This window comes from Xenopus tropicalis, chromosome 2, assembly GCF_000004195.4.
Source record: "Xenopus tropicalis strain Nigerian chromosome 2, UCB_Xtro_10.0, whole genome shotgun sequence".
Taxonomy (NCBI): domain Eukaryota; kingdom Metazoa; phylum Chordata; class Amphibia; order Anura; family Pipidae; genus Xenopus; species Xenopus tropicalis.
Genome location: NC_030678.2, coordinates 32,551,287 through 32,566,315, shown reverse-complemented (window position 1 = coordinate 32,566,315; position 15,029 = coordinate 32,551,287). Strand labels below are relative to the sequence as shown.

Below are 15,029 nucleotides of genomic sequence, written 5' to 3'. Positions count from 1 at the left end.
ATAATTAAGCTTTTTTCCCCAGGCTGCAGAAGTACCTTCCGAAGAGCTGTGCCGGCATTTTACTTACCTTCCTACCACTCTCCCAGGCATCTCTTGCGAAAATCCCTGTTTGCGCATGTGCAGTAAAGCAAACTCGCCATATCTAATCCACTGCACAGGCGCAGATTGCCAAGCGCCAAATGATAGAAGAAATATGGTATTTAGATGCCGAGGCTGCGCTTAGGTAGCTTTTCAATGGGTTGATGCAGGAGCACCGGCCCAAGGAAGAGCTTAGCAATCTATTTCACTGGGGGGGGGGGGGGGGCATAACATTTTGGCACCCCCCAGTAAAAGAGAATTTATATGTCCTTTAGAGAAACTAACACAGTTTTTTCAAAGAACACTGTGATCTGTGGTTGGATTCTCTATGTACATGGAAAAGGGATATAAGTTCTAAAAGTGGTTATCCTCCACTGAATTCCGCAGCCCCTCTTAAAAACCTTTTCAGAGATAATTCTTGCTATTACCTGCACTGAGCAATATGTTGCGAGCAGATGGATGCCACTTGACGATGCCCACCCTTTTGGAATGGCCTTCTAGTGTTACAATTGGCTCTGTTATGGAACGCACTGGTGTGTAATCTGGAATCTGCCAAACCTGATGAGAAACAATGATACATTAGTATGCTCTGACCCTCTGTTCTGTGCACCAGATGCAGAACTCCCATATAATGAGATTTTTCTACAAGAATTATGAGAAATCAATATCAGGCTATACGTCATCAGTCATTATTATTTAAGTCTATTAGAGCACTGCAGCAATCAAACAGCACCATATGTCACAGGTCTAAGTGTATAAATGCCACAGCAATTCTTGGAGGTTATTTGTTTAGACAGCGCAGCAGTGGGGATAAACATTCTGCAACAACAGAAAAACGTTATAGTGAAAGGATAGAGGTAACTGGCATTGCAGGAATCTCATAGGCAAAGCTTTTGTCTTAAAGTGGCCATAAACAGGCCAGTATCCTACGGTTCAAGGCACATTCCATTGTTCCATAACTTCAGGCTGATACAACCGAAGTGACCACAACTGTAGGAAGTGAAGCTTTTGCTTCATACTTATATCATACCAGGGCCGGAACTAGGGGTAGGCAGAAGAGGCACCTGCCTAGGGCGCAACGTTTGGGGGGTGCCAGGCAGGAACCTCTCCTGCCTACCCCTAGTTCCTTTGTCATTGCACCTGCTGCTTGTGATTACGCGGTGGGGGCAATAAATTATCGCGTTGCACCCCCCCCGAATGCGCATGCGCGCCAAAACGCAAGGGGGAGGGGGAAGGTGCAGGGGCGAGGTGGACGACCGGGTTGCCTAGGGCGCCCGGTCGGCTTGGCCCGTCCCTGTATCATACTTATACAAAACTGTTCTGACCTATACATATACGCATAGGAGCTAACACTTCTTTTGATGTGAACTGTGTTGTTCAATTCAATACAGAGAGCAACATGCTATAATTAGTAATATAATTAGCAAATCGTTTTGCAGACAATGCAGAGGTCCATGATGAAACATTAGGCAATATCCCATTAGCAGATCTCTGCTGTTCATGTACAGAAGGAATGCTTTGGTGTTCTTGCAATGTCATGTGCTGCTGAACCAGCTTGCTCACATACAACTATTCACTTGGCTTCCTTACTGGAGATCCAGGCCTGGACTGGCAATCTGTGGAGTCTGGCAAATGCCAGAGGGGCTGCTGTAAAATGCCATAGACACATAGGAATTTGTGAGAAGGCTCCTGTGATGCCCCTCAGCCCCCCATGCTCCAATTTAAGCGTCAGAGAGGGTCAGAGGCGCATCGCTAGTGTAGAGAGCTTGATTACACTCTCTGCACTAGCAGAGCCGAATTTCCAGTTTTAAAGTTACCAGGAGCAGATTTTTGTCACCCCTGGTAACATGCATAGACAGTTACTATTTATTGGGCTTGTAGGGGGCTGTTTGGGCCTATGTGTATGTGAAATGTCAGGGTCTATTTAGAATTCCAGTCTGGGTCTGCTGGAGTCTACTACCATAAGTCTAGATTACTGTAGATGCACCTTTTCAAGGATACCTATTTAAAAAACAGTCAAACCTTGATTTTACAGTTTCCCTGGACCACAAAATAACAGCGTGAATTCTGGAAAAACATAAAATCTGGGATGATAAAAATGCACTTTACCTGCAAAGGGCCATGATAAACGGTTTCCTTTCTGGGAAAATGTAATATCCCAGGATCTAAAATTGAGGTTCAACTGTATATACATGACTACATTCATGCACTCAAGCAGCACTCAAGCAAAGATAACCATGATGACAGGCAAACTACAGTATAAATATAGAAATTCTTGGAAACATTTCATCATGGGGCTACTAACAAGCCTAGTCTAGATTAGACTCACAGTGAGCCATTTTGGGTAAACTGGCACAGCTCCTAAATATTGGTTTAATTCATTTCACAAAGGCCATGGTATTTAAGGCTTCTGCGTTTAAGGCCTCTATTAAGGTGGGCAAGACATCATGCTAACTAAATGAACACCTCGGAAATTCATAAAAAGGGGCTGAATAACAACTATACATGTTAAACTGCATCAAGATCAACTGGCCTTGTGCAGTTTAGCACCTAGGTTGAAAAATAAGCCATAAGGTCATACATTAATTCCTTATAAAAATATCTTAATTGGTGGAGCTGACCAGCTATAGCTTAAATTGAAGTTCTTAGATATAAACCAGAGGGGTGAATTAAGGAGTAAGAAGGTATTTTATTGGGGCTTTCAGGAGTGAACAGGCTTAATGTAACCTTGATGCTTTAGATTCTTAGTTCCAAAACAACATGCTTGTGCCTAATGTCTGTTGGAAAAAACAATACATATGTACTCCTTCTCCAGAATGCAATTTAAAATGGTATTTAGTTTTCAAGGTCAGTGACCCCGTCTGTGATGCTGCGATGCTCTGTGAAACTACATTTGGTATCGTCACTCTTGTTTATCTCTGTTAGAGACCCACTCCGGTGGTGTAACTTGGGGCAATTTATTACAGTCTGTGCTTATGTGATCTGTCTATGACCTTATGCCATTAGCGCTTCAGAAAGAGACTTCAAAGAGCTCCTGTACTTGCATAACATCAGTGGCACGAGCTGGCATGTCCTAAACAACTGCTAATCATTCAGCTATGCAGGGCAATGCCCATGATATTATAGATCATGAAATGTGAAGTGACTTCTAACATTTTAAATTTTAAAAATTGCTCGTACATTGTTTCTTATAAAATATGGTAGAACCCCATTTTACATTTTTCAGGGGACCAGGAAAATGGTGTAAAATCCAGGGAAATTCATTATGTATTACATATTGGGACCACAAGACAATGGTGCGACATTATGGAAAACTTAGAAACAGGGTATGTAAAATTAAGGTTTCACTGTACATCTGAATGAGTTGTGCATATTACACTACACACTGATGATTACTAATAACATCACTAAGCACTCTTTATTTGGTTCCATTACCATATAAAAGCATGTTTTATTGACAGATGCATTCAATTTATCAAGGGTTTCTGGGAAATAAATCATGCACAAATTAGTTATTATCGGAGCTTAGTGATGATAAATAATGTACCCCCTGAGGATATTAGAAGTCACCTTGGAATTTCATGACCTGTATGAAGGCACTCGGCCATCAAGGAACGCCTTGGTGACTTATAATATCCTTTTATATTTTAATACTTATAAAATGGGAAATCCCATTAACAACATCAACAACTCTGTGATGTACCATAATTCCACATCCTGTACATGGATTTAGAATTAAAAAATAAAAATATTTTATGTACAAGAAGCACAAGCAGGTGTTTTTATGGCTTTGCCCAAAAGCTGGCATGGCTCCTCAGCAAGACGAGTTCATTCATGCAGTTCTGAAGTAGGAAACCAGCCATCTGTATTATCAGTATAAGATGCTTTCTTGCTTTATTGACTTCATTGCAAATTAAAAAGGCTTTCAAGAAATTGATGCCATTACTGAAAAGCTTGTGTATGCTTTATTTCCCAGAATCCCTTGATAAATTAAATGCACCCATCATTAAAACATGCTTTTACTGGGCTATAATACAGTTGTAAATTCAGTTTTTCTTTTAGAACACTAGAAAGGAACAACTATGTCTTTTATCATTTGTCTGCTACTCCCATTCGTTTTTCGGATTCGTTTTTGATTTTGAGATGGTAGTGAGTCCTGTGAGGGAGATGTATCCCTAAATGTGAAACACAGAGATGACAACTGGATAATCAGAAAAGCAGAATATTTATGGGCCATAGAGATAACTGCTGGTGTCTGAAAAAACACATTATTGATGGTGGCGGCAAGAGGGTAAACAGAATAGCTTTGGTGTGCCCAGTTTTACATAAGGACCTGGGCACCATAGTGCCAAAATTTCTGGTTTTGGCTCTGCTTTGGCTCTTAAAGTTGCTAGGAGCACCTTTTTGTGGCCGCTGGTAACTTAGGATGCACTGCCACCCGAGGCGAGTTTCTCACCTCATGACAGCCAGCGCCGCTGCTACAATGCATAATGCTTTCCCTTTATATTTACTCAAATGTGCATCTTCAGAATATCTATATAACCTGATATTTGTTAGTAGGAAACATCTGCTACAGAAATCTCTGCATTCCCAGCTGGCGGGAGTAATAGGCTAGCCGCAGCCGGTGTGCCACCAGGTTGCCTAACCCTAAGGTAAATGATGGTGTTGATTCAGTCTCCACCCTGCTCTTCCCATGTCAGTGGTGTTTTTGTGCATACGCAAATACAATGCTAGAGCTGGAAGTATTATAACAGGCTGGACATATTCCTCTGGCTCACAGCCCATAGCCATTCATTTGAGCAAGAGACTCCGCTTTTCCTGGCTCATGAAAAACAGAATCCCAGATTTGAGTACATTGATGGCTGAATAACAGCTTGTTGGAATCCCCCCGATCCCCGTCACACGGCCGCCTCTGTTTTTAGCATCTGATTAGCAGCTTTCCTCTCCCCTCGGCTTCCAGTGACTGGGGTATAATTAGCACAAAGTGCTGCATCATAGGGTAAGACGCAGGCTCCTGAGCAGGCACGTGGCAACATGTTCTATATATAATCTAACACGTAAGGCTCTGTGTAATATGCACAACACATTCCAATAAACCTTGCCATCAGAACAATGGACTTGTTTCAACCGTTTCCTTGGTTATTTGGCAGGCACATAAAATCATGGCTCCATTTTAAACAACTGCCGTCTAATTTGCCCATAAAGAATCCTCGTGTGCAGACCCCGTATTTGGACCCCCTAAAAACATGTTAATCAAATAACACACCAAGTCACTTTCTGGCTTTATAATTAGTAATTTATAAGCAGTGTGGCAACAAAACCAATGTATTATTATTAAAATGTATTTATAAAGCGCCTACATATTCCGCAGCACTGTAAAATAAGTGGGTTTATAAATTGGCCCTGCCCAAAAGAGCTTACAATTTATAATGTATAATGCATAAAATACATAGTAAGTTAGGAAGAAAAAAGTTCATCAAGTTCAACCTTATATAACCTACCTAATTGCTAAAAAACCCCATACAAAGCCTCTCTAATTTGCTGCAGAGGGGGAAAAAAATTCCTTCATGACTCAAAGATGGCAATCGGACCAGGTCCTGGATGAACTTGTACTAAGAGCTATCTCCCATAACCGTGTATTCCCTCAATTGCTAAGAATCCATCCAGCCCCTTCTTGAAGCTATATAATGTATCAGCCAGTACAACTGAACAGGGGAGAGAATTCCACACTGCACAAATCTTACTACACAATAGTATTTGTTCATGGTTTGTGGTAGTATCATTCCCCATAACCTTAAAATGATTGGATTTGGTTAACTAGTGTGATGGTAGTTTTCTGAAAAAGCTCCATTGTTGAAAATATATGAATGAGTTAGATGGAAAGTCAGAAATCCTGAAGGTACAACTGAAAAACAAGTCTGAACAGGAAAGGAGGACCAGCACTTGGGTGGAGCACTGAGCATGGGAGTCAGTAATGGGGACTATTTGTCATTGTTATCCCTTGCATAACAAAAAAGAAATAAATTGCCTGTATGCAGAGTACAAAAGTCAAGGCAGATTGCACATCATCAACATTTATTCACCGGAGATTTGTTTTGAGTTTGGAAAAAATAATGACACTCTTTCCTGTGCTTTCTGATCTTGATTAGGGAACAACGAATGTCTGTACATTGTGCACTGCACTGAGTAACAAAATGGCCCAAACAGTAACCCACCTGGCCAGTAGGGCAAACAGTAAAACTTACCATTACTGTGGTGTCGTCTGAGGCACTTGCAATGACATTATCATTATGTGGGCACCAATCTATGTCTAGAACAGGAGCTGTATGGCCGCTTACTGTAGGATGATTCTTATCCACCCGTCCGGTCTGCATCAAAGAAAGAAAGTTTATTCAAGTGAATATATGAATATAGGTAACACCATTTAAAGCATAATATTATAGGAACTATAGATGCACTGCTTAAAAAAAAGGTTTCTTGTTCTAGATAATACTAATCCAACATATAAATCCAAAACAATTCTACTTGATTTTAAAATTTAAATAGCCTTCAAGCGATTTTGTCTTGGTTTTTATAGTGTAGTTTGTAAATGTACTCATTAGTGTATTTAAGAATGCCTTTTTAAGTACAGGTATTGTATGTATTGTCAGAAATACTAGGAACCAAGGTCTTTCTGTAATTACATTAAAGGGATTCTGTCATAGGAAAATATGTTTTTAAAGGGATTCTGTCATCATTTTTGGTGTACTTTTTATTTCTAAATTACACTGTTTATATAGCAAATAAAATTTTACTCTCAAACCAACAAATCGCAGTGCATTGTGCCTGAGTCTAAGCTTTCAGAAGGAGCCAGCACTACACATTACAACTGCTTTCAGGTAACCTATTGTTTCTCCTACTCCCATGTAACTGGAGGAGTCCCAAGCTGGACCTGTAAACTTGATTTCTTATTATTGAGTGCTATTCTGATATCTACTGGGAGCTGCAATCTTGCTGCCGTCCTTGTTTGCCTATCTTGTGTAGCGCTGGCTCCTCAAGGTTCAAGCACAATGACCTGAGATTGTTGCCTACACACCAATGTTACAAAATAAAAATACATTAATTGGTTCAAGAACACAAATTTTAAATGGCAGAATGAATTATTTGCAGTGTACACAGTGTAATTTAGAAATAAAAAGTACACCATAAAAATGATGACAGAATCCCTTTAATGTAATTACAGAAAGACCTTGGTTCCTAGTATTTCTGACAATACATACAATACCTGTACTTAAAAAGGCATTCTTAACTACACTAATGAATACATTTACAAAGTAGATTATTATCCGATGGGAATTGTTTTAAAGAACTCACATTAAAACTGTACAGCTGTGTCAGAGGCTGCTACTCCAGGGGCCCCCACACCATCACAGGGACCCCTTACCACCCGCCCACCACATTGTTTTATGTTCGGTATGCATTTCCCCCCTAATAAAGCAAAGCATAAATAGGTGCTAGGAATGAATATCAGCCATAAACACTAGGGAGCAGAGGTTCAAATGCATAACAGGACTGGAGAGGAAAGAGGAAAAGTGAAGAGTCATGAGGTACGGAAAATGTTTTGGGAGAAGCGAAGACTTGGAAGGGCGGTGGCTTACTAGCAACTAAACAATATCCACTGCCCGGCACATTGGAAAAATGAAACGAATGGCCCTCTAAGCACTTCCTGAGACATTTTCTATTGTTTGTTGTGTGAGGTCATTCTTATTAGCAGTATAGGATCAACAGACAGCTGCTGCCTCAATTCCACAGCTCCTGCACAACCCCTCACCATTCCTTCCTGGGGTGGAATGTGGGATCAGAGGAGACAAGGTGGCAGAGGTCAAGGATATAGTGTAGCTTCCCGCTTGGGGGGGGGTGGGGGGGGAGTCACTGCCATACATTCTAGCACCAAATAAGAGCAGAACTGCACGAGAAGAGAACGTTACTCTATTACTCTGCCCTTTTCACCTTTTGTTTCCATGTTGGTTGGAGTTTCTGAGGGAACGCAACAGAACTTATATACGAAAATAGTTTAGTTAAACAGATGAAGCTTAATCCTTTACAGGGAAAACATACCCCACTATTCTAATGTTTTATACACAGAAATACCTGGTTCAACAGGTTGAAAGGAGACCATGATACACATACATGCCATTTCCCAACGCCCCTAGGGCTCAAAGTGTCAAGGATTCTGGGACATTTAGTTGGGCTTATGTAGGATAAACACTATTGGGACTGACAGATATAATGTTTTATTACACAGGCACACCTGATTCCACAGTTTAAAAGGAAACCTTTTCACAACCCCGCTTAGGCTCACAGAGTGATCCAACTCCTTCCTCATTTTGTCCCATTGTGAAGTGATGGATTATTGGACTTTTGTTTTTCAGATAATCTGTGCACCGCCCACTATGGATCACTCTGTGAGCCTAAGGGGGGTTGGGAACTGGTTTGTATGAAAATCATGGTTTCCTTTTAACCTGTGGAATCAGGTGTGTCTGTGTAATACAACATTATATCTGTCAGTCCAGATAGTGGTTATGCATTGTTTAGAATACCCTCCCAAACTTTTCCTTGTCAGTTTATATCAATACATATTAGCCTAGCCAACTGCTTCTTCATGTAATTTACACACATGCCACATGGGAAGTTTTTGAGTAAAAATCACAAGCCAAGTACTAACTATAGAGCTTGCCACTGACAACTGACAATATAAAGCAATCCACACTAATTGTTGGGTGTTTTGCCTCATGTGATCTATTGATTAAAGTTTATTTACATTGTAAAGCCTATCAAGTTGTCGCTACCATTATCTATATCATTAAAAACATTTGAAGCACTTAGTAACTAGGTCAAACAGTCTTGTAACCAAGGACTCTGGGCCAGCGGGAAAAAACCCAGTGGGCCCCCCACTCCTGTTCCCACTCCAGGCCCTGACCCACCCACCTAATCGTGATAAAAAGTACAAACGGGGTTAGGGCCGTATTTATATTTAGGCACCCAACAGTCTGTGCCTAGAGCGGCAGCTCATATATTAATTAAGAGAAACCTCCCCAGCCACCACCAGATCTTACCTGTACAAATCTGCCAATGGATCTGGGGGTGAGGGTGCAGAGGGCAGCAGACAGATTCAGACTGGGCCAGCAAAACACTAGAAAAATCCCAGACCCGATCTCCACTTGTGCCATCACTCCCCTGCTGCCCTCCTTCCCCTAATCATGGCTACTGTAAGTATGAGGTATGTATGCGTGGGGAAGGCATTAGATGTGGGTGAGCGGGAGGGATGGATAAGTGGGCAATCGGGGGCCCCTGAGGGGGTGTGGGCCGGGTGGGCTTAGGGTGGCACCAGACCTAAATACAGCCCTCGTTGGGACACCAGGTATGCCACATTGAGGAGCTCACAAGTGGGCAGGGGGGCCCTTAGGGGGTGTGTGGGCCCCTAAAGTGGCAGCCCACGTGGGCTCCTGACACCCCAGTCTGCCACTGGGGTCAATGATCAACTAACTAGCATACCAATTATAAAAATAAATCCATTTAAATAAAACATCTTCTATCAGGTGTAACATCTATTTCAGCTCAATAGTTGCCTTCCCGCACTAGTACCAGTAGAACATGGGTTACACTGGACTCTCTCACCCAGAATGGGCCTTCGCTAAGTGGAAGAGGAAGGTGAGGGTGTTGAGCAACTACACCTCTCTTGCTGCCATACAGAAGAATAAACACAGAGGGCAGCAGAGGTTCTTGCAAACAACAAAATAAGTGTTTATTGAATAGCCACAGGGTTACTCGCAATACAGATTCTCAGAGGCCAGTGGTACAGGCAACATCCCATACAGAGTGTAATACAGACTGACACTCCCCTGAGGACAGACTTGGCAGGAATCTCACTTCCCCTCTGCCACACCCCGTAGTGGCCTGAATCACCTCAGGGAATTGTGGTACTAGTACAGGAGCTACACTTGCCACTATCTAATGCCTCATTCATGGGGCCCTGTTCCCCGACTTTATCTGGGCCTTTGCCCCAGGCTCACAGCAACATCCACCCTGTTCCTCAGGTGGAAGCAAAAGACCACTCCTTTCCCAGCACTATATCAAAGTGAGGCAGGAAGTGGGCACCATACCTGCTAACCAATAGCACACATTCCCTTCTGCCCAGCAACTAACGGAACTGAACCTGTAGCCATTTAACCCTATGGGTCCCTACATGTTTCTAAACATCTCTTCCTTCAGGCATGAAAGCCATAGGGCAGAACAGGGGCCAACAAACAGTACAACTGGGGGCCAACAAAAAGCAATATTTTGTACTATTACAAGAAGGTCATACGTACAGAATTGTATTGGGTCCTAAGAATATAAAATGGTTCCTAATAGAATCCATATTGTGAGGCAGGCATCAGATTTGATTATATTGTTGGAGAGTCAGTAAATATTATTGTCACAGTAAAATACAGTGAAAAAGAATGACCACAGATTCCTTCTCTACTCTATGTATAGAAAAAATAAACATCCCCTTTAAGCAATGTATTCCTGTATAAAGGTTTCCTATGTTACTTAAACTCTTAGATGTTACCAAGGAAACAGGTGAATGACCACATTAGGAGTACATTCCCTTTTTATTATTATTTGGTCCCTGCAGATGAAATAATGCTAGCAAATGGAAAAGATATTATCGAGTAGTTCCTGCACTGAACCGGTCAGGCTCAACGGAGATACCAACAGATATTACTTTGATTTGCAGAGTTATAAAGATTTATCAGAGAGGCATATGTCTGGGTAATCATTTCATTCGCTTTCACCAGAAGAAGCAAGAAACTGATTGACTTCTCTGGCCCCCGAGGAGACCAGACTGTAGCACTAGCTTCATGTTACTGGGTCACTATCATGAAACACTTAACTTGAATTTGTGTAAAACAATGTATAATTGGGGAAAATGTAACATGGTGCCATTCCTTGTGGATGGAAACAGCACCCCTTAATGTACATAGCGATGGTCCGAAGTCAGGTTAGGGGAGGTCGCTGTGACCATCCCTTAAAGGGATTCTGTCATGATTTTTATGGTGTACTTTTCATTTCTAAATTACAATGTTTACATAGCAAATAATTCACTCTACCATTTAAAAAAAATTTCTTGAACCAACAAATGTATTTTTTAGCTGTAATATTGGTGTGTAGGCGCCATCTCAGTGCATTGTGCCTGAGTCTGAGCTTTCAGAAGGAGCCAGCGCTACACATTAGAAATGCTTTCAGGTAACCCATTGTTTACCCTACTCCCATGTAACTGGAGGAGTCCCAAGCCAGACTTGGATTTCTTACTATTGAGTGCTATTCTGATATCTACTGGGAGCTGCTATCTTGCTCCCTTCCCATTGTTCTGCTGATTGGCTGCTGGGAGGGGGTGGTATCACTCGCAGCTCAGCAGTAAAGTGTGACTGAAGTTTATGAAGAGCACAGGTCACTTGGCTGTGGCACCCTCGGAAATGAAGAACATAGCTAGCTTCATGTGAAATTTCAAAAATAAATATAAAAAAAATGGATTTCAAAGCAGGATTTTGCTGAGAAATTCTGAATGAATTTACTGATGTGTTTTAAAAAAAACATGTTTTCAAATGACAGTTTTCCTTTAAAGGGGACCTGTCACCTTAAGAAATAATTCCAAATTGTTTTCTATTGTGTTTGTCAAGCAAAATAAACTTTACTTACACTATATAAATTATTTTAATCTTATTTTCTTCAGCCTTGGAATTCACAATTGCAGCAAGCAGGCAGGGGCCATTTTGTGGACACTGTTATCAAAGCAGGCATTGCATCCTGCCAATATCTTGTTTCTATGCCAGTATGGGGGGACCTGATACCCATATCCATGCACTGGTTGCAAAATGACATGGTGCGGAGGGAGAGGGAATGTGAAGAATGCAGCAACACCCAAAAAGTTCTGAATTGAAAATGAAAGTAACACATATTACAGAGTATAAGACAGCTATTTAGGGTGATTACAAAGCTGTTAATAAAGCTTCTTGCTAATCACCTCCTCTGCTTCACTTCTCAGAAGCCATTAAGGCTAAAGAAATGACATTATTTAATTTTTCATAAAAGATCAGTCAACTGGGGTTGTACCAGTGTCTTTCCTGACGCTGTTTAAATTTGGCTTGTTCCTTTGTTCTGGCTGCCAAGAAGCAATGCAAGCCTATTTCTAAGGAACCTCTTTGGGGCTCCAGTGAACAACAATAATCATCCCCATGTTCAGGAGGGGAGGACAATAAATGGTTGAAAAGACACACCCATGTACATAGAGGCAGAGGAGTGGGCATTATGAGTTGTTAGTGGGGGCATTGTCCCCTTATGTCTTTATGTAAAGGGGCGTTCTACCAGTGGGATATTTCCCAGACGTCTTCCTAGTTGAAGCATAATGAAAATTTGCACTTTTTCTTACCAACCCACACAGTCAAAAACAAGTATCACACTGTGGATAGTTCTGCCCCTTCCCATTTCAAACCAACACTTCCTCTATTGGCTCATACGGAAGTGACTGACTAGTCTTGAGTGTGCACTCAAACATAGGCAGATTTATTCAGTGGAAAGTTTCCATTGTGTCTATGTGCACCAAGAGAGAAAACGCTGAGCAGAAAAGCATGTAATTAAAGAGGGTAGTTCACCTTTAAATTAACGTTAATATGATGTAGACAGTGATATTCTGAGGCAGACTGCAGTTAGTCTTTATTTTGTATTTTTGTTGATTTTTAAATATTTAACTTTTTGCTCAGCAGCTTTTGCGTTTGGTATTTCAAAAGCAATCTGGTCCACTTTACCATAGCAAGCAGGCTTTGAATGAGAGACTGGAAGATGAAGAATAGATGGCCTGAATAATAAGATAAGTAGTTGAAAGTAACAATAAAAATAAAATTGTAGCAGTGCCAAGTCAAGTCAATATGGCACCCTAGGTAAGGAGCAAGTGATTACTCCCCCACCACGTTTACGCTGACAAGCACAGAGAGGGTAGGGAGGAGAACTATGGAAAGTGGCAGTGCAAAGGTCCTATTTCTATTTCACCCAAGGCCTGAACTAAGAGTAAGCAGACAGAAGTTACGTGCTTATTGCCCTCCCACCGTTGTGCCATAGGCATGTGCCTCTTCTGCCTACCCCTAGTTCCGGCCCTGAATTGTATCCTCACAAAACTATAGGTTTTTGGGTGCCAGGGTCAGTCACAGGTGGAAAGAGGTAGAAGCGGAAGGGAAATAATTCAAAATGAATAAAAAATAAAATAATTGAGACCAACTTAAAAGCATATAGCATATTAGAATTTAACCTAAATAGGTCATTTAAAATAAAGATTTTAGTGATACCCCTTATAGGAAATTATATGTAATGTTATACAGTATCTAAGCAACAAGCTAGCTAGTAGCCAGAATCCTATAGTTTTTTTTTTGTTTTTTTTTTAAATTAAAAAAACAATCATTTTACTTTTCATAAAATGAGCAGTTACCATGACTTACCTTGGCCAAAGGCAATACTATAAAGGCACCTCCACCACTGGATTCCACAATAATGGCTATGAACTTGGGGTTGACTGCACAGAATGAGCTGTCCCAGGTCACTTTAGACACTCGGATGTCCTCGTACATTTGGTCGGCTTTCACTGGTTGTCCGAAAATGTGACGGAATTTGCTCTGGCGAACAACTCTTCGGCTCATTGTGAATAAACTGTAGGGATCACAGAGAAAGAGATTATGATGATTTACACTCAGCAATCTTTGTATACCTGTATGCACAGGCTCATCAAATATACCATGCAGAGTAGATTTTATGCAACAACAATTTGTTGGGAATACCTGAATGAAATGAAAAAATCAAATCAACATGTGGAGAGAGTGACTGTGTGGGAATCCTAACGTGCAGTTGCACTGCAGCACTGGTATATGTTGTTTGACTTACAATAAAGGTCAGTGATTTTGATGTCCATTATACAGAAGTACGTACAATGCAACATTTCCTGTCTGCAAGCCTGTTTAATACAAACAGATTTAAGATAAGGGCTCTAGAGGCGGACAAGTGACATTGATTATACGGATGCCATAGGATAACAGGTCTCCTGGCCTTAATTTGCCTTTCAACTAGGATTGCACAAAAGGAAATTATAACAAAACTACTTGTTTCTTCAGATTCATTATTCTGCTACATTCATATGGTAGAGATGTATTTAAAAGTTGAAATCTTTTCCTTTTCACACTGAGTTAATTCTTTTCCAGAAACAATTTGCAGTATTTGTGTATACAAGCTATGTACCCTTCGCAAGCTTACAGGGTATTTGATATTGGCTAGAGCTGGAAATTTTCTGATATCAGGAGTGTTCTTAGAAAAATGGGTTGATGTAATCAGAGAGGGGATCCAGTAGAGCCAAACAGTGATGATGCTGATGATACTAAATTGTGCAAAACTAAAAGTTCCATGCAGGATGCTGAAACTCGATTGAAACATGATTAGTTGCTGCAACCGACTTTTTCAAAAGTTGTGGCGATTAATTGCCACATATCTCTTTGCTCTAGTTCCAGCAAATGCCAATCAGTGGCTACTAAAGCAAATAAAGTGATGTCTTGTATAAAAAGGGAATTGACTCAAGGGATGAGAACATAATTTTGCCCCTTTATAGGTCCCTGGTAAGGCCTCACCTTGAGTATGCAGTGCAGTTTTGGGCTCCAGTCCTTAAAAAGGATATAAATGAGCTGGAGAGAGTGCCGAGACTGCAACTAAACTAGTAAATGGGAATTAAAGATTTAAACTATGAGTTTAGACTGTCAGGGTTGTGGTTGTTTTCTCTGGAAAAAAGACACTTGTGAAGGGACATGATTAGTCATTAGAGGACATTACAGAGAGTGGGAGATCCTTTTTCCAATAAAAAGGATTAGTGCACCAGAGGCCCCCCCTTTAGATTAGGA

General features: G+C 41.0%; 1 protein-coding gene across 2 annotated transcripts in view; it reads right to left on the bottom strand.

The window, feature by feature from the left end:
• Positions 1-15,029, bottom strand: part of coro6 (coronin 6) — a 61,302-nt gene that overhangs the window by 17,413 nt on the left and 28,860 nt on the right. For both annotated transcript variants that reach the window (XM_012953573.3, NM_001171523.1), the window contains 3 exon segments: positions 13,590-13,797; positions 6,324-6,446; positions 507-636 (listed from right to left, as the gene is read on the bottom strand). In XM_012953573.3, the coding sequence (XP_012809027.1) occupies positions 507-636; positions 6,324-6,446; positions 13,590-13,787 (451 nt within the window). In that variant the 5' untranslated portion in view covers positions 13,788-13,797.